Source organism: Staurois parvus, unplaced genomic scaffold, assembly GCF_062004578.1.
Source record: "Staurois parvus isolate SC_StPar_1 unplaced genomic scaffold, SC_StPar_1.0 ptg000089l, whole genome shotgun sequence".
NCBI classification, from domain to species: Eukaryota; Metazoa; Chordata; class Amphibia; order Anura; family Ranidae; genus Staurois; species Staurois parvus.
Window position 1 is genome coordinate 3,706,101 of NW_028317885.1, and position 19,481 is coordinate 3,725,581.

The 19,481-nt window shown below is 39.0% G+C and overlaps 1 protein-coding gene across 1 annotated transcript in view; it reads left to right on the top strand.

Moving 5' to 3' along the window:
- Positions 1 to 18,825, top strand: part of FBN1 (fibrillin 1) — a 374,110-nt gene extending 355,285 nt beyond the window's left edge. Inside the window, exons 61-65 of the mRNA XM_089670326.1 lie at positions 5,013 to 5,141; positions 7,941 to 8,060; positions 13,494 to 13,725; positions 14,412 to 14,586; positions 17,282 to 18,825. Of these exons, the coding sequence (XP_089526452.1) occupies positions 5,013 to 5,141; positions 7,941 to 8,060; positions 13,494 to 13,725; positions 14,412 to 14,586; positions 17,282 to 17,671 (1,046 nt within the window). The 3' untranslated portion in view covers positions 17,672 to 18,825. The remainder of the gene's footprint in view (positions 1 to 5,012; positions 5,142 to 7,940; positions 8,061 to 13,493; positions 13,726 to 14,411; positions 14,587 to 17,281) is intronic.
- The last annotated feature ends 656 nt before the right edge of the window (positions 18,826 to 19,481 follow it).

Here is a 19,481-nt window from a genome sequence, read left to right on the forward strand (position 1 = left end):
AGACTGCACAGCAACAAAATGTGATTATTTTACAACTGATACATCAATGCAGAATCGCGCAATTCTGGTCGCGATTCCAAATGACGCTAAAATCATGTCAAAATATGCAATGTGCTTTTGGGTGCCATTCATTGTTAATAGCAGCCCAAATACAGTTAACAGACTTGTGTTTTGCCTCACATTTTGTCTTTTGACAAATGTGCTGCAAACAGACCAAAATGTGCATTGAGAAAACGCAGACCCCTCCATGCCCAAAAAGGTTAAATTTGTTTTTTTTTTTGGCCCTTTTTAATGCGCATTTTTGTGCATTTTTTAATACACAATTTAGCGCTTTTTTCAAAACACATTTTGGCACGATTTTCAACGCTTTTCAGCACATTTTTTATTTGCACTTTGGTGCTTTTTAATGTGTAATTTGGCTCATTTTTTAAACTTCTTTTTTGTGTGTGTTCTGGAAATGCATGCAAAATGCATGTCATGCTTGAGGAGCCATTAATTGTTAATGGCACCCCAAAAGTGGCTAGCAGATGTGCGTTTGGCCAAAATGTGCATAAACCACATCAAAATTCACATTTAAAAAAATTGCCAAAATATGTGTTAAAACAAGTGCCAAAACGTGTTTCAAACCACACGAAAATGCTTGTTAAAATAACCTGCTCCAAAATGTTTGTTGTAAGAAAACTCCAAAATGTTCATTAAAAAAAAAGCCACAATGCGAATAAAAAGGACCAAAACACACATTTGAAGAAGGTGCCAAAATGTGCGTTATAAAAAGTGCCGGTGCTCGGTGCTTATTATTTTCATGTGATCTGTTTAACCTTTTACTCGGCCAAATTGTAGTCTCCCAATATCCCGGGAAATCACATGCAGCCCTCCCCCTTCTAAACAGATCTCATTCTCAGAGGAAAAACTTCTCTCTTCTCCTCCTGAGAACAAATGTTCTCGGCTTCATAAACAGAAGGTCAGAGGAGATGATTTTCCTCCGAGAACTGAAATGAGAGAAATTCTCATGTCACTGGCTGGCCACTATTCACTTGGCTGGGAACCCCACACAGACTCCCAGAGCTGAATTTAATGGATTCCTCCTGAAAGGTAAGTATTTTTATGGTCTGTATACCTTTAACTTGTGTGATTCAGGGAGGAGGGGGTAAGCAGGGGTAGGTTGTAGATAACGTCATAGATCTGTTTTAAAGCTAAATGACATTGCAGATCATTTTTAGCTTCATGCTTAGTATATAGATGGTCTTAGGAGCTTCTACAGATTGCTGTCACTCATTATTCCTGGTATGATTATTGAGGGGCTTTAAAAACAAATGATTGAATATACATCATTTCAATAAATCTACACATACTAAGGAATGTCAGCAAGTGGGTTACAAGTTCATTATTCCAGTTTCAAGTATGACAGAAAAGCCTAATGTCATACTGAATGTTGTGCATGTTTAGAACAAGCAATTTGGCGTATATCCATCACTGTAAAATTAGAACCATATAATGCACATTAATTAGGAACACCAAAAATCCCCAGTAAGGAACTGTTATTAATTACAGTAATAATAACACTAGAGTGAAGCAAATTACTACTGAACCATTGAAATCTAGACACAAATGTGGCTACATTACAACCAGCTTGTAGGAGATGAATGGTGCTTCTGTGTCGGTATATACAGAATAAGAACACATACAGAGAGATACACCCAGAACAAGAGAAGTGGTACTGTGCATCATCCCTTCATACAGAATAAAAACAAATACAAAGAGATAAACCCAGTTTTCAGAACAAGCAAAGTAGGACTGTGCACCATTTATACATACAAAATAAATACTAGAGATGAGCTTAGGTTTGGTGCAAACCCAAGTTTGACCAAACTCGGAAGACTGCTGTCAGTGTTGGACCAATCAGCAAAGGAGACTCCAAGCCCCACTGCTACATATATACAAAGGGGCGGAATGCTGATGACATTGACAATATTAACCCATGTGGCCATTATAGGTCAATTATGTCACATGCATCTTTGCATCCTTTTGTGTATATGCAGCTGCAGGGTGGGGAATCCCCCATCCACAGCTGATTGGACCTCCACTGAGAGCTGCCTTCAGGGATTGGCTGAACTTACCGCTGGATTGACCCTGGAGTCGAACCCAAGCGAATCCCTAATAAGGACACAGAGAGGATACAGAAGGTCCACAAGAAAATTATACGCAGCCTTCAGAACAAGAAAAGTGCAACTTTGTACCTGTCTGTCTGCATCTTGTACCTGTCTGTCTGCATCTTGATGGATTCATCAGAACCACACGGATGTACACTCTCAGATGAACTTGGAGGTCGGTGCAGCCAGTTGCCTGTCATTGATTTCAATAGGCTGTCTGCACACCCTGCATGGAACACCTGTGCATTCCTGGGGGCTGAAGACAGCCATTCATGTAGACATATGGATCAGTACAGCCATTCATGTAGACATATGGATCAGTAAAGCCATTCACGTAGACATATGGATCAGTAGAGCCATTTATGTAGACATATGGATCAGTACAGTCATTCACGTAGACATATGGATCAGTAGAGCCATTCACATAGACATATGGATCAGTACAGTCATTCACGTAGACATATGGATCAGTACAGTCATTCACGTAGACATATGGATCAGTACAGTCATTCACGTAGACCTATGGATCAGTAGAGCCATTCACATAGACATATGGATCAGTACAGTCATTCACGTAGACATATGGATCAGTACAGTCATTCACGTAGACATATGGATCAGTACATCCATTCACGTAGACATGTGGATCAGTACAGTCATTCACGTAGACATATGGATCAGTAGAGCCATTCACGTAGACATATGGATCAGTACAGTCATTCACGTAGACCTATGGATCAGTACAGTCATTCACGTAGACCTATGGATCAGTAGAGCCATTCACGTAGACATATGGATCAGTACAGCCACTCACATACACATATGGATCAGTACAGCCATTCACATAGACATATGGATCAGTACAGCCATTCACATACACATATGGATCAGTACAGCCATTCACATAGACATATGGATCAGTACAGCCATTCGCATAGACATATGGATCAGTACAGCCATTCACATACACATATGGATCAGTACAACAATTCACGTAGACATATGGATCAGTATAACCATGCACATACACATATGGATCAGTACAGCCATTCACGTAGACGTATGCATCAGTACAGCCATTCACATACACATATGGATCAGTACAGCCATTCACGTAGACATATGGATCAGTACAGCCATTCACGTAGACATATGGATCAGTACAGTCATTCACATACACATATGGATCAGTACAGCCATTCACGTAGACATATGGATCAGTACAGCCATTCACGTAGACATATGGATCAGTACAGCCATTCACATACACATATGGATCAGTACAGCCATTCACGTAGACATATGGATCAGTACATCCATTTACGTAGACATATGGATCAGTACAGCCATTCACATACACATATGGATCAGTACAGCCATTCACATACACATATGGATCATTACAGCCATTCACGTAGACATATGGATAAGTACATCCATTCACGTAGACATATGGATCAGTACAGCCATTCACATACACATATGGATCATTACAGCCATTCACGTAGACATATGGATCAGTACAGCCATTCACGTAGACATATGGATCAGTACAGCCATTCACGTAGACATATGGATCAGTACAGCCATTCACGTACACATATGGATCATTACAGCCATTCACATACACATATAGATCAATACAGCCATTCACATACACATATGGATCAGTACACCCATGTGAATAAGGTCTAATGACACATACAGAGGATTACACCTACAAATCTTTCAGAACAAGAGAAGTGAGACTGTGCATCATCCCCTCTTACAGAATATGGATACACAGGTTGCAGAATAAAGGAAGTGGGACTATGCATCATCCATACATATAGAATAAAGGCACATACAATTACAAGAGAAGTAGTACTTTGCATCATCTCTTCATACAGATTAGGGACACATACAGAGAATTACATGCAGGTTTTAGAATAAGTGACGTAGTACTTTGCATCATCTGTAACTACAGAATAAGGACACATACAGAGAATGATACCCAGTTTTCAGAAAATGCAAAGTGTTACTTTGGATCACCAGAACATACTGTAACTACAACACATAGAGGGAATCACACCCAGGTTCAGAACAAGTAAAGTGGCACTGTCCAGTGTGAACACCGGTTCTTCAGCACTTTTTTTGCAAGTCATGTTGTATATTTCTCTTTGTCTAGTAATAGACACACATTTTCCTGGGAGATCATTCTTTAAGCCACCTCAAAGATACGCTCCTTCCTGCATGGTCCGGAACAACCCAACAACCTCATTTTAGCTCAGACTATTTGCTAGTGCACCTCGGACAGGCTCCCATGGGACATCCTCTTAGATTTGCATTATGGTATCATTTTGTGTGTAAAATAGAGAAAATTAAGATGATTTTACGTTAAAGTATAACTAAAGGCAAATCTTTTTTTTTTTTAGACAGAGTGGAGATTGATTAGGACACCTTTCAGTTTTTATTGCTGTCTGTGCCCCCCACCCCCTTCATTAAGGAGATTCACCCTATTTGTCCTGTTTACCATTTGCATTGAAAATGAAAGTAAAAGAAAATCCCACATTTTGATTTGCCCCCAGAGAAGTAATAGAGGGGGAATTTTCCAATGGGGACACTATCATTGTAAATGAAGGAATTCCCTTCATTTACAATGATTTCCTCTCACTTCCTGTTCTTCTTGGCTATGGGCAGGAAGTGAAGGGAAATCTCCACAATGCAACACGATTGGCGAAAAAAATAAGACAGGGGTTATAACTTTCCCCTGCTCTATCCAAGACAAAAAAAGGTTTGCCTATAGTTCTACTTTAAAACAAACCAACATGGTTGTCAACATTCTCAGTCATGTGTTATATTCTCCTATCTGATACCATCTAGATAACAATGAGTGCGCTCAAGAAGTGAACCTGTGTGGTGCTAAAGGCGTTTGCCAGAATACTCCAGGCAGCTATGTGTGTGATTGCCAGCGTGGCTTTTCCCTCGATCAGAGTGGAGCAACATGTGAAGGTATTACATTTATTATGGAACAGAAATGCCATTTCACAAGTTTTATATTCTACTTTCTGGCATAACCGTGTCCTACTATATAGGCTACATGCATGTGCCAATTTATATTACATAGTTACATAGTTAGCCTGGCTGAAAAAAGACAAAAGTCCATGCAGTTATATTATTATAGTATTTACTACCATGTTGTTGATAACCTATCACTGCCTAGAAAAACACAAACACGTCTTTGTCTTTTCCATTTTTCTGTTATTTCTTTAATGTTGTCCTTTGTACTAAACAGAAATCCCAGTTCTTTCCTGGCTCCAAAATGTCTTGTAGTTGAGCTAGAAAAACATTGCCGTGTCGGTATAATCTGGCCGGTGCTGTGCCCGGGGGGCTGCCTTTTTCTGAGGTCCTACACAGGGCATTGCAGAAACATTTGTAACTTGCTAACTGGAACAGGGGCTTGTTTATATGGCAAGCTTAGTCAAGGGAAATGTCTTTGTTTATCGATGCAGGAAGTCTTTTCTCAGTTATAACATAATGGCTGCTACATGCTGGAGTGTCTTCCACTATGTAAGAATATTGTCCAAAGCCCTGAGACCTTTAAAGTATATTTGATTAAGATAAGTAATTTGAACAAATATATATTCTAATTTTAAAACAAAACATATTCTTTATACGGAAAATATATGGCTTGAACTGTAATCTAGTTAAAGTAGAAGAAAAGCCCCAGTAAATGCAATGGAGTCCTTCACGTCATTTTTGTGAAAGTACCGTAAAATAGTTACATAGTTAGTCTGGCTGAAAAAAGACAAAGAGTCCATCCAGTTCAACCATTAAAAAAAAAGTTATAATCCTACACCCACAGTTGATCCAGTGGATCCCCCTGATCCCCCGAGAGGCAATCAGATATTCCCTGAAAATGTCCTGCTTCCTATATTTTAAAGATGTAGCCTTGGTGCGAGATTCCAGACTAGGCTCAAGCTGGTTGATGACACTTGGAGGTTGTTTGCCTTGTATTGAACCTAAAAGGCATGATGCAGGGAGGTACTAGGTTGTCAGTCAGCCTCCATTGGCAAAAAGAGCATGAGATAGGCACAAATGCATTACACCCAGAGCTGTAGTAGCATTGAGAGTGGTAAAAGCGTTTATTGAAGTGTCTCCATTACAGCCATTGAAATGTTTCAGGATCAAGATTTGGTGCCTAATATATCAAGAATGATAGCTGTAGAGGGAAGGCATGACAATTAGTCATAAGGATTGCCACAGATGAAATAAAATTTACCTTGCCTTCTACTAAAAATGATTTCTTTAAAGTTGAATTCCAGGGAAAGCAAAAATCCTCCCTTGCTATGGGGCTGTCCCCACACTACAAAGATAAAATGCAGTGTTACTTAGCTGATTCCCCACTTTCTGCAGCTCTGGTGGTGACAGATCCTCTGATGCTATCAAGCACAATGCAGACTCTGTTGCCCTGTACAGGACAAGATGACACCTCCAGAGCACATGGGAGCAGAGGACAATACCGGCTGCCAGAGGAGTGGTGGATTGGTTCGATTTAACTGCTTTTCCCAGTCCTCTAGACCCTTGAAGTGCAGGGGCAGCCCCACAGTGAGGGAGGATTTTTATTTTCCCTAGACATAGGCTTTCAAAGATATTGTGAGTATTAAATGATAAGTTCACATTTGTCAACATGTTACATATTTCACCTGTATTTAGGGTGTAACATGTAACATGTTGAGCATGCATCACCTTATTCGCTGATCCACTCCCTCCTTGTGACAGCAGGTGGGGGACCTTCTCCTCGCACCCCCTGTCACAATTTGAAAACAGAGCTCTGCCCACATGGCTGCATCATTCATTCATAGAGTTCTGTGAAGGAATGCCTACATGTGCTGTCAGCCATTGAGGCTGACAGCTTGTAGTTCTCAGTGAACTGCGAGGGTGCTGGTGAGTGCTTCCATAGCCTATTAAGCTTCTTGGACTTCAGTAACTGCCTACCCATACGGGAGGTACGGGCAGATAGTGTACTGACAGTCTCCAAAAGCCGATCTACTGATTGTAGGTGCAATGCTTTACAGGTCCCCAAAGACAAAAAAAATAATAAATGCACATTTTTTACCTGCAAAAACCATGTTCATTTCTAATTTTTTTTTTTTGAACGGTGAAGTAATTCTTTAAAGGGGAACCCCAACCAATCTGCTCTATTTATACATTTAAGTCAGTGAAGAAAACTCCTGACACATTCAATAAAGAGTAGAATATGCATGATGTGGATAGCATTAAGTAGGCATTTGAGCAATAATATGCAGAGTATAATTTGTATCTACCCTGTCTAAGGCCCTTTCCACACGGGGCAGGCTCCATTGGAGTCCGCTTGCTTAGCAGGGGAATCTGTGCGTTGATCCTTGCTGAGCAACCAGATGGCTGGTCTGTGTCCTCTCCACTTATGCAGAGTGGACACAGATACAGCCGCTCTCCTCTACTGGCGGTCGAATGTAAACTGACCACTTGTCCATTTACATCCAACTGCCATCCAATCCACTAAGCGGATGGTGAATGGATCCCTGTCTCTCTGTTTTTAGCAGATAGGATCGGATGTAGGTGGGTGTAAACTGACACATGTCTATTTACATCCAGTGCTCCATAGGGGAGACTAAAGGGTCTGATCTGGTCCACCTAAAAAATGAACAGGTGGACCCACTCGGTCTGCTAGTGTGAAAGGGGCCTAAAATGTGGATGGAATTGCCCTGTCTGTAAATACAAACTTATTCAAAGATGGTGTCGTTTTTTTTTTCCAATTTTTTTTGCTAGATGTGGATGAGTGTGAAGGAAGTCATCGTTGTCAGCATGGATGCCAGAACATTATTGGTGGCTATAGATGTAGCTGCCCACAAGGCTATCTCCAACATTATCAGTGGAACCAATGTGTGGGTGAGTAATCTTCCCATGTAGTATTGGCGGACTCACTATTCAGTTTCATAGTTTCTAATAGCTTTTGACATCCAAAAGAAAATTGCTGTAAAACATTCAATATAAATACTCTGAAATAAACACTTGTATGAAAACCATACAGGAAACGGTAATGAAATTGTGGGAATGATGTGCTAAATATCATTACAGGTAATGAAGTGATTTCTGAATTACTACATTGTACCTACAACATGTAACTGTCTTTGTATTTAGAAATTACTTGACTAAAAAGCCCAATTTATTATGTTTTGTATTGTCCCCACATGTGGAAATCACACACATAAAAACTATAAACATGTGGGAGTCATTCTATTCTGTTAGTAAAAGTTAAAGATGAATAAGCCGGGGCATCAAATATACTAATAATTATCACCGCCTTGAGTTTTCAGATTCAATGTGACAAGATGTGTTTGTCATGGGATCAGTTAGTAAAGATGTATAATAACATTAGTACATCTTTGTTGTGTTTTGTTTTATGAGAACGCAAAAGTGTTTTAATATGTGTGGTGATTTCAATTATTTCACTTGACTGTTTGGGATACTTGGAAACCCATCACAAAGAGTCTGGGCAAATTTGGGTCCATCTTTTTATGTTCCGTTGTGTAATTTTATAATAAGTAACAGAGCCAGTTATGATCCAAAGTTTTGTTTTGTCTTCCATCATGATTTTGTACTGAAATGTCTCTGTAAATCTGTAAGTAAAAGAAACATCTCAACACCAATAGTATATTGTTAGTACCAAGCCAAGTGTATGGCGTTAAACTAGAGAGATCCTTGAGGGTTGTTTTTAATCATAGTAAGCGTGTGTCAAGGGGTATAAAAGGGCTGCTTTAAAACAGAGATATCATTTCTTAAAAAGGGAAGCCTTGGATTCAGAGGATTTGATTTTGTAAAGGCAAAAACGGCTGTTTATAGGAATTTTCCCTTAGCTTAGTGAATGGGGTTAAGCTCTGCTGACTTCCATCACCCAATCCTGCGCGAGCAAAAATTTTTTTTTTTACTTTCCTTGCACATGATTGGGTATTCTCTGCAAAGTGAATTTTTGCCATCCACTAAGCTCATTTAAAATTCCCTTGCAAAGTAAACAACCAATCATTCTTCAGTAAATCAACTCCAGTATGTACATTTCATTTCAGGAGATCTACAATACCCCTAAAAAGTGCAGTGCTGCCCCCTATTAGCTCAATCAATAAAATGAAACTAAAAAGGCATTAATACATATAAAAATCATGTGATATACATAAAAATCAATAAAGTGCACTCTTTATATAAATAAAGGCAAAACTTTTTTTCTAGTTTTGAACAGAGTGGAGAGGCATTAGAAAACCTGTCAATTTTTATTGCTGTCTGTGTCCTACTTAAGGAGATTCACAATATCTATTTGTCCTGTTTACCATTATCATTGAAAGTAAAAGAAAACCTCAAATGTTTGTTTCTTGCCCCCAGAAATGTAATTGTGAGGAAATCTGGGAATGGGGACGCTAGTTCTGGGGACCTGGGGGTCCCCAAGGAATTCCCTTAATTTGCAGGGATTTCCTCTCTCTTCCTGTTTGGCTATGGGACAGAAAGTGAAGGGAAATCTCTGCAATGGGACACAGATGGTGAAAAAAAACTGAGAGGGGTTATAGCCTTCCCTTGCTCTATGCAAAGTGAAAAAAAAATGTTTTGCCTATAGTTCTACTTTAATACAAATGTGTGATCCAACAATAGTCCATCATAGTCATATCTGCATCACATCCAAAAATATAAAGTGCAAAACAACATACAGTATGTGTGTCCAGCAAAATCCCTATGTTATAGTAGGGCACTGTGTACCAATCACCTTCCAACTGCAAAAACAAATGGTGATACTTCTTATCCAAACACAATCCATGTGCAATCTGCATCCTATGCTACACCAAACTGCTAACCTTCAGTAAGAGAGCTCGTATGGAATATGAGGTCAATGCACATGTGTCCTCTTTAAGAGAAAGCACAGCAGCGGTCCATTTCCTCCACTGGCTTCCAGCTAACCCACTGATTATATATATATGGCACATGAAGAAACAACAATGGATTTCACATAGTGCATTACCACAATTTGTATTACATATTGTGGTACATACAGCACACAGCCACCTATCGAGACATTTGACATAAAATCCTTGGGTACCATCATCTCTAAGGCCCAGGCATCCCAAGACCAGCAATAATTTATTTCCACAAAATTGTACATGTTCACCAACAGTATCTCTTCCTTTAGTGATTTTTGCTACCACAGTTCCGCTAAAAACCAGTGCGGCTTGTAGGTACTGGGTTGTTTTTTTATCTTTTATTATTTCCTTACTGCTTCCACATTGATTGAGTGATGTCCAGTGCACATTTACCTTGCAAGCATTTCAATTGTCTCATTGCAACAATTCTTATTAAGTAAATATGTTTCTGTCACCTTTAATCATAATATGCCTGTTTGGCAGATGAGCTTGCATTTTGTATTCATTCATTTTCAGATAGCAGAAAGAAAGTGTAGCCCCACAGCCAGAGAGTTATAGGATATAATAGTTATAAAGATAAGCCTTTTCACTCCTGAAGACTAACCATTTTGGGTTTTCACTGATTGCAAAGTACAGTAGTTGAGCAATTTAACGTAAACTGAATTTAGACTATGGGGTTGATTTACTAAAACTGGAGAGTGCAAAATCTGGTGCAGCTGTGCATAGAAACCAATCAGCTTCCAGGTTTCATTAACAAAGCTTAACTGGACAAGATGATGTTAGAAGCTGATTGGCTACCATGCACAGCTGCACCAGATTCTGAGTGCTCCAGTTTTAGTAAATCTCCCCCTAAGTATACTGATCAATATCACTTCTGTCTGTTGCATAAAGTGAGTATAATATACAGCCTGGACATAATATGTAAAGTAATTAAGGCCATAGTACAATGGGGAAAATAATTATTTGATCCCCTGCATATTTTGTATGTTTGCCCACTTACAAAGAAATTAATGGTCTATACTTTTTATCATAGGTGTAATTTAAATGATAGAGACAGAATATCAACCAAAACGCCAGAAAAAAACACATTATACAAATATATATATATATGCTATAAATCTAGTTGCAGTTCAGTGAGTAAAATAAGTATTTGATCCCCTACCAACCAACAATAATTCTGGCTCCCACAGGCTGACTATGTGCTCATGTGGTACTCAGATTAGTCCTGTCAATTTAAGAAGGCGCCCCTAACGTTATGTGTATAAAAGACACCTATTCACAGAATCTCTTTCTTCCACCTCACTATTATGGGCTGGAATGTCAGGGACAAGATTGTAGACCTGCACAAGGCTGGAATGGGCTACACGACCATCAGCAATAAGCTTTGTGAGATGGAGACAACCGTTGGAGTGATTATTCACAAATGGAAGAAATACAAAATAACCATCACTTACCCTCGGTCTGGAGCTCCATGCAAGATTTCGCCTTATGGGGTAAGGATGATCATGAGAAAACTGAGGGATCAGCCCAGAACTACATGTGAGGAGCTTGTGAATTATCTCAAGGCAGTTGGGACCACAGTCACCAAACAAACCACTGATAACACAATACGCCGCCATAGATTGAAATCCTGCAGCACCCACAAGGTCCCCCTCCTCAAGAACGAACATGTACAGGCCCGTCTCAAGCTTGCCAATGAACATCTAAATGATTCAGAGAAGGATTGCAAGAAAGCGCTGAGGTCAGATTAGACCAAAATTTAGCTCTTTGGTCATGTTTGGAGGAATACAAATGCTGGCTATGATCCTAAGAACACCATCCCTATAGTCAAGCTGGGAGGTGAAAACATTGTGCTTTGGGGCTGTTGCTCTGCTAATGGTACAGGCTGACTTTGCCACATTGAGGGGCCAATGGATGGGGCCATGTATTGTAAAATCTTGGATGAGAACCTTCTTCCCTCAGCCAGATCACTGAGCATGACAATGACCCAAAACATTCCGCCAAGACAACAAAGGAGTGGCTCAAAAACTTGCACATTAAGGTAATGGAGTGGCCTAGCCAGTCTCCAGACCTTAATCCTATAAAAAAATGTATGGAGGGAGCTGAAACTTCGAGTTGCCAAGCGACAGCCAAGAAACCTTAAGGATTTAAAGAATATCTGTAAAGAAGAGTGGACCAAAATCCCTCCTGAGATGTGTGCAAACCTGGTAACCAACTAGAAGAAGTGTCTTACCTCTGTGCTTGCCAACAAGGGTTTCTCCACCAAGTACTAAGTCATGGTTTGCTTGGGGATCAAATACTTATTTTACTCACTGAACTGCAAATCAATTTATAACATTTGTATCGTGTGGTTTTTTTTCTGGAGTTTTGGTTGATATTCTCTCTATCATTTAAAATACACCTATGATTAAAATTATAGACCCTTCATTTCTTTGCAAGTGGTCAAACTTACAAAATCTGAAGGGGATCAAATAATTATTTTCCCCACTGTATATATTTTATTTGCACAAGATTATTGTATACTTTGATGGAGGGTAGACAAAGGCTAAGGGGTTGAATTACTAAAGGCAAATAGGTGGTTTACTTTGTAAGGGAAGTTGCACTTTGGAAGGGAAGTATCACCAGAGCTTAAAGTGGAACTTCACCCAAAAGGGGATGTTCCTCTCTCCCTCCACCTCCCCCCCCCCCCTCCTTCGCATTTGGCATTTTACTTTTTGGGGATTGAGCAGGTACCTGGTTTTGACAGGTACCTACTCTCCCATTTCCAGTCGGATCCCCTTGTCGATCTGAGAAGTTCAGCTGCTCCTTCTTCCCCTGCAGCCTTCTGGTTCATGTCACATGTTCCAGAAAACTGCAGGACCATTCAGGAAGCACAGCTCATGCTCATGGCTCATGTATGCACAGTGAAGCTGTAAGCAGTCACAGCTGGCTGCCCACAATTAGACCAAAGCCTGGTGAAAAAACTGGCTGGGTTGAGGATAGAGCTGGATCCTGGGACAGGTGAATGTCCTTATCAGTAGCTACAGTTGCTGGCTTTTAATTTTTCATCACATGACTGAAGAACTGTTTTAAAAAAATTAGTGGAAATGCATTTTGCAAAGAATATCCAATTACGTTCAAGGAAAAAAAAAACAGCATTTTTAATCGAGCATGATTGGATGGTTGAAGTAAGCAAAGCTTTTTCACTAAGCTCTGCGAAAAATTCCCATGCGCAGTGCAATTTTCCTTACAAAGTGAAAAGTCTATTTGCCTTTAGTAAATCAACCCCGAAATGAACTGTGAGTAATTCAAACGATGACTCCATTACAGAATGTCAGTAAGTAGACTTACTAGTATCATTATAAGGTTTTTGTAAAGTGTTTGTAATCATTGAAACTGTTACAAAATAATGCATTTTCTTTGCAATCTTGTTTTCCTTCAGATGAGAATGAATGCTTGAACACCCATTCATGTGGGGGAGCTATGTGCCACAACACATTGGGAAGCTTCAAGTGTATATGTCCAACAGGATTTCAGTTCGAACAATTTGCTGGCTCATGTCAAGACATCAATGAGTGCAGCTCTTCTCAAGCACCTTGTAGCTACGGTTGTTCAAATACTGAAGGAGGATATGTCTGTGGCTGTCCACCTGGATACTTCAGAATAGGACAAGGGTAATCATCACCAGCATTCCACAAATAACTATTCTACATCTATCAATATTCTTAGGTGGAGTGGAAATACACATTCTGCATACTTTTTTTAAATGTCAGTGATAATATAAAGCTCAGGTCAACACAGGGACATGACCTCAAACTAACAGGAGGAAAGTTCTAAACTAAACGTAGACAGTAGTATTTTACCAGAGGATTAGCTGACCCTTGGACTAGACTTCCAGCGGAGGTAGAGAGTCAGTCAACAGTAAGTACATTCAGCTATGCTTGGGACAAACATAGATCTTTAATGATGCTGAGAATATTTCCTACTTAGTAGAGGTGGAAAAATGAATTAATCTAGGTCAAAGGCAATGTAGCCCAACAACTGAATCTAAAGAGGTTCAGTTGTCCGAAATGACCACTATTGTCTAAAATATTGTATATACTGTAAATAGTATAGCTATATGTGGTTAAAGGATACGTTCACCTTTTGGGACGTTACATGTACCACCCAAATTTAGGCCTCCTCTCCCCCTAATCCCCCCCTCAGTGTGAAAGCTAGCGGGGGATCTTCTCGCCACAAACCCTGTCACAATTCAAAAACAGCATGCCCGTGCGGGGGTCCGTTTCATTACCGGATTATAGCCATAATTGCCAGAAGGAGTAGTTATGAAATCTAATAGAAGTTTGTCTTGTACTTTCAGACACTGTGTAACAGGAGCCGGACTAAGCAGAGCTGCCCAGGATATGGCAGCGAGTGGAGAAATAGATGATAACTCTTTGTCCCCCGAAGCTTGCTATGACTGTAAGATCAATGGCTATCCCAAGAGAGGAAGGAAACGAAGGAGTGCCAATGATACCGCGTCAAGTGATAATGAGGTAATATTTCTTTTTCTGGACTGTTGTACAGTTACATGAAAAGCATGGAATGCATTAGAATATGTGAGCTTCACTAGCCATTACCTTAATGTTTTTCCTTAATAGAAAAGCATCTAAAAAAATTACCAGCCAACTGTTTTTGTACAACCCCAATTCCAAAAAAGTTGGGATGTTGTGTAACATCTAAATAAAACAGAATGCAGTGATTTTAAATCTCATAAACCCATATTTTATTCACAATAGAAAAACATATCAAATGTTTAAACTGAGAAAATATACTATTTTAAGAAACAAAATAAGATAATTTTGAAATTAATGGCAGCAACCCATCTCAAAAAAGTTGGGACAGGAAAACAAAAAAGCTAGTAAAGTACAACCACCAATTCCAACAATTTTGTGACAGGGCCTTGTTCACCATGGTGTAGCAGCTGCTCTTCTTTTAACAACACTCTAAATGTCTGGGAACTGAGGAGAACAACTGCTGGAGTTTTGGGAGAAGATTGTTGTCCCATTCTTACTTGAGCGTGTGCTGCTCTAAAAACTGGATATATCTTTCAGATGGTGATTTTACAGATGTTGCAAGTTGCCCATTCCATACTCACTTATGCACCCACATACCATCAGAGATGCAGGCTTTTGGACTGCGCACTGATAACAAGCCAGAAGCCATAACCTGTGGTTGCCAAAAAGAATGACGAATTTTGACTCGTCTGACCAGAGAACAGATTTTCACTTTCGCTTTGGCCCAGAGAAGATGGCGGAATTTCTAGATCATGTTCAAATATTACTTACTTTGCATGTTAGTTTTACCTTGCATTTTTGGATGGCACTTTGGAGAGTGTTCACAGACAGTGATTTTTGGCAGTATTCCTGAGCCCATGTAGTGATGTCCATCACAGAATTATGTCTGTTATTAATGCAATGCCGTCTGAGGGCCCAAAGATCAAGGCCTTGTCCCTTGCGTACAGAGATTTCTCCTGATTTTTTACATTTTTTCATGATATTATGTACTGTAGATATTGATATATTTAAAGTCTTTGCAATTTTTACATTGAGGAATATTATTCTGAAATTGTTTTAGATGCAGCTTTTCACAGATTTCTGAACCTCTGCCCATCTTTATTTTTGACTCTAAGATGCTCTTTTTACACGCATTCATATTACTGACCTGTTGCCAATTAACCTAATTAGTTGAAAAATGTTCTTCTATTTTGTTGCCCTTTCCCAACTTTTTTGAGATGTGTTGCTGCTATCAATTTCAAATTTACCTTATATTTTTTCTTAAAATGGTACATTTTCTCAGCTTAAACATTTGATATGTTTTCTATTTTGTAATGTGAATATATTATGGTTCATGAGATTTGAAAATCATTGCATTCTGTTTTATGTAGATTTTACAGTGCCCTTGTACTGCTTTAACCTTTAACCTGTTATTCTGCAATTGGCCAGGCAGAACTCTCGTCGATCCGAGTGAGCGTCATATGATGCCCTTCCCGGTTCTCGCCTCGCGCCTGCCTGCGGGTCTGCACTGCTGCAAGATCACCAGCTGTGTACCTTGGACCGGCCTGGTGCCAGTACCATATGACCTGCTGTGACCAATCACAGCAGGTCAAACGACAATTGTAAACAATGGATGGCTTCCTTTCATGCCATCCATTGTATACAATTGTGTCACTAGCTGTGATTGGTTCCAGTAATTACATGTACAGACTGGGCCAATCACAGCCGATCTGTGTCATATCATGACCAATCACAGCTAATCACAAAAAAAAAACCTAAATGAATCGATTTCATTCAGTTAAATGCTTGCTTATAGCAAAGACATTCTTTACTATAAGCAATCATAATGTGTACAAGAAAAAAAAAAAAATACTGATCACTTCCCCAAAGTAGTACAATGTTACTATGGTAACATTATACTACTCTGGTCACGGTGTATTATGAAAAAAAAATCTGGAAAAAATAAAAATTGAAAATACTTTTTTTTTTTCATACTGTCACCAGTCAGTGGCCCTGATCACTGCCTCACCAGTTATATAATGATGCTGTACTGCATAGGTGACAGAATGTTAAAAGAATTATGATAAAAACATTACAACTTCAAAAAACTCACCATGCCTCTTACTAAATACCTCAGACTGTCAACTTTGCAAAAAAGGGTCATTTGGGGGATATCTGTACTGTCCTGACATTTTTGGGTCTCAAGAAATTAGATTGGCCATCAGTACTTCAGGATTGATCAATTTTCATATATATATATATATATCATAGTTTGTGAACTCTATCACTTTCCTACAGACTAAATAATAAGCACTGATTCGGGTTATTTTCACCAGAGAAATGTAGCAGAATCTTGGCCTACATTTATGAAGAACTATTATTTGCAAAGGTTTATAACAGAAAAAAAGAAAAACGTGTTTTTTTTTCAAAATTTCTGTCTATTTTCATTAATTTAGCAAAAAATTAAAACCCCAGTGGTGATTAAATACCACAGAAAGAAAGCTCTAGTTGTGTGAACAAAATGATAAGAAACTTAGGGTACAGTGTTGCATGACCGAGCAATTGTTATTCAAAGTGTGAAAGCACTGAAAGCTAAAAATTGGCATGGGCAGGAAGGGGGTAAAAGTGGCCGGTATTGAACTTATTTAATACAATTTGTAACATTTAGTTTTGTGTTTTGTTTTTTTTCCACAAGGATCAGCTTCAGTTGGAAGCCCCTGTTAGCCTCGCCAGCTGGGATTCTGAGAAAACTGCAATCCTTTCCTTTAATGTTTCCCACTTGCACAGTAGAGACCGTATTTTGGAGTTTACACCAGCTCTCACAACTCTGCAACACCACAACCGATACCTAATAGACTCTGGGAATGAAGAAGGCTTGTTTAGGCTCAACCAAAAGGATGGCATCAGTTACCTGCATCTAACCAAGAAGAAGCCATTGTCTGGTGTTTATAACCTACAGATTAGCAGTTTCCCTCTTTATAAGGAGAAAGAGCTTATCCAGCTTGAAGACAGACACGACAGAGACTACCTCACTGGTGAACTGGGTGACATTCTTAAAATGAAAATTAGAATCTTACTTCATTAAGTTGCCATGCCAAAGAACAGCCAAAACAAAACCAAAGATTACTAAAGTAGTCATGAATGTTTCCTCCCACCTTCCCCAACTTCACTGAATCCTCTAGCATAGGTACAGATCCTTCATAACTATGTATCTATGACTTAAGAAAGCACTTTCTTCTTCTCATGACATATGCAAGGTACAGGATCATTATCCCAGCTAACCACAACCACTTTCTCAGGCTTCCTTTATTGTTATGGTGAATATGACGATATTAAACTTGGAGACTTTTTCAATGGAAGTTGGCCTTTGATGCTGAAAGATTTGATCTTTTCAGCAGAGGTACATGTAGTTGTTCTCTTGTTGGACTTCTCTGGTTTGTACTATAAAAGTTTTCCATGCCACCTACAACTCACTAAGCCAGACATTTATGAGACCTTTTTGGTGCTAGTAACTTCTTTCAAAAAAGATCTTTTTTTTTATAAATGCACTGTAATATTTACACATTTTAGAAGCCAACCAATACTCTGTCTAAACTGTTTTCAACTTACAAACTCAACCAAAGTTAGCTTTAGTTTATCTCAATTATCTCTATATGTCATGTAAATGACATGTGTGTATACTGTATTCAAGCTTTTATTTATCCTTGGAGCAATTGTAAACTAGATTAAAAACCTAACATGAGGTTTTCGGGTTTTCTTTATGAATGGTGCTTACAGAGACCAACTACTTGTAAAACATATACACGGGCCTAGTGGTGCAATACTTTGTGACTAGGTCGATGCACTGAGGTCAGCTGACCACATATACTTATCAGAGGAAGTTCAGTGCCATTATACAATATATGACATATGTTGCACATCAGAAGTACCCAACGGCATTCATATGAAAGGCTCAGTTCATACATGAGACAATAAAATTATTTTAGAATCTTTTTTTTATTTCTCAAAGTTCAGATTGTGTTTGCATTTTCTAACCATACAACAACTATTACTGTATGCGTAATTTAATACTGACGGGAAAACCAAGACAATTATGCCTTCTTGTAATGTCCTGTGGTACTTAGTTTTGCATATTGAAAACAAAACAGCTGTCTTTCATATGTGTGAAGAAGTACAAATCCATTAATTTTACAAAATAAATCAGCAGCCAACCTACTGCTGTGAATTTTACAATGAAAATGTCTGCTGTTAATTCTTATGTTGGTGGTTTGTAATGTACTGTGGTGTGTAATCACATACAGTCAGTTAACAGGGCTGCATATGGCCAAAATACAGAGGATGATATTTTATGGCTCTATGTCTCTTCACACTAATTTGATTGTTCATCCTGCCCGATTTCTTCCCTGCTTATATGCAGTGACTCACTAGATGAGTTTCTGAAGGTGAGATAAACAATATGTGCCCTTCCTATACAAACAGAATAGTTTATACTCATACGATGAGAAAAGTTATTTCCAATATCCACTTCCGGACCAGTGACATACCTGTACATCACTGGACTTTGAGTGGCTATACCAGGATGATTGTTTTTTTCACATTTCTTATAAAAGAAATTTCACGGCTTTCCTGGTTGCTCCTGTTTTCAGCTGGCAGTTCCACCGGCGGACGATAGAGCTGGTTGGAGACCTGAAAGGCTCAGATAATTATTTATGGTCTAAGAAGCCGGAAAAGATGAGCATTTCATCACTTCTCATTTTGTGGTTGTAAACAAACCCTTAGGGGTTTGAAAAAAAAAAAATTCGGATCATAACGATCTTGTTATGATTTGAAGCTTTTAAGAGCAGAGGAGAGATCTGGTGTCTGATATACCCTAGAAATCACACTAAAGAATACCT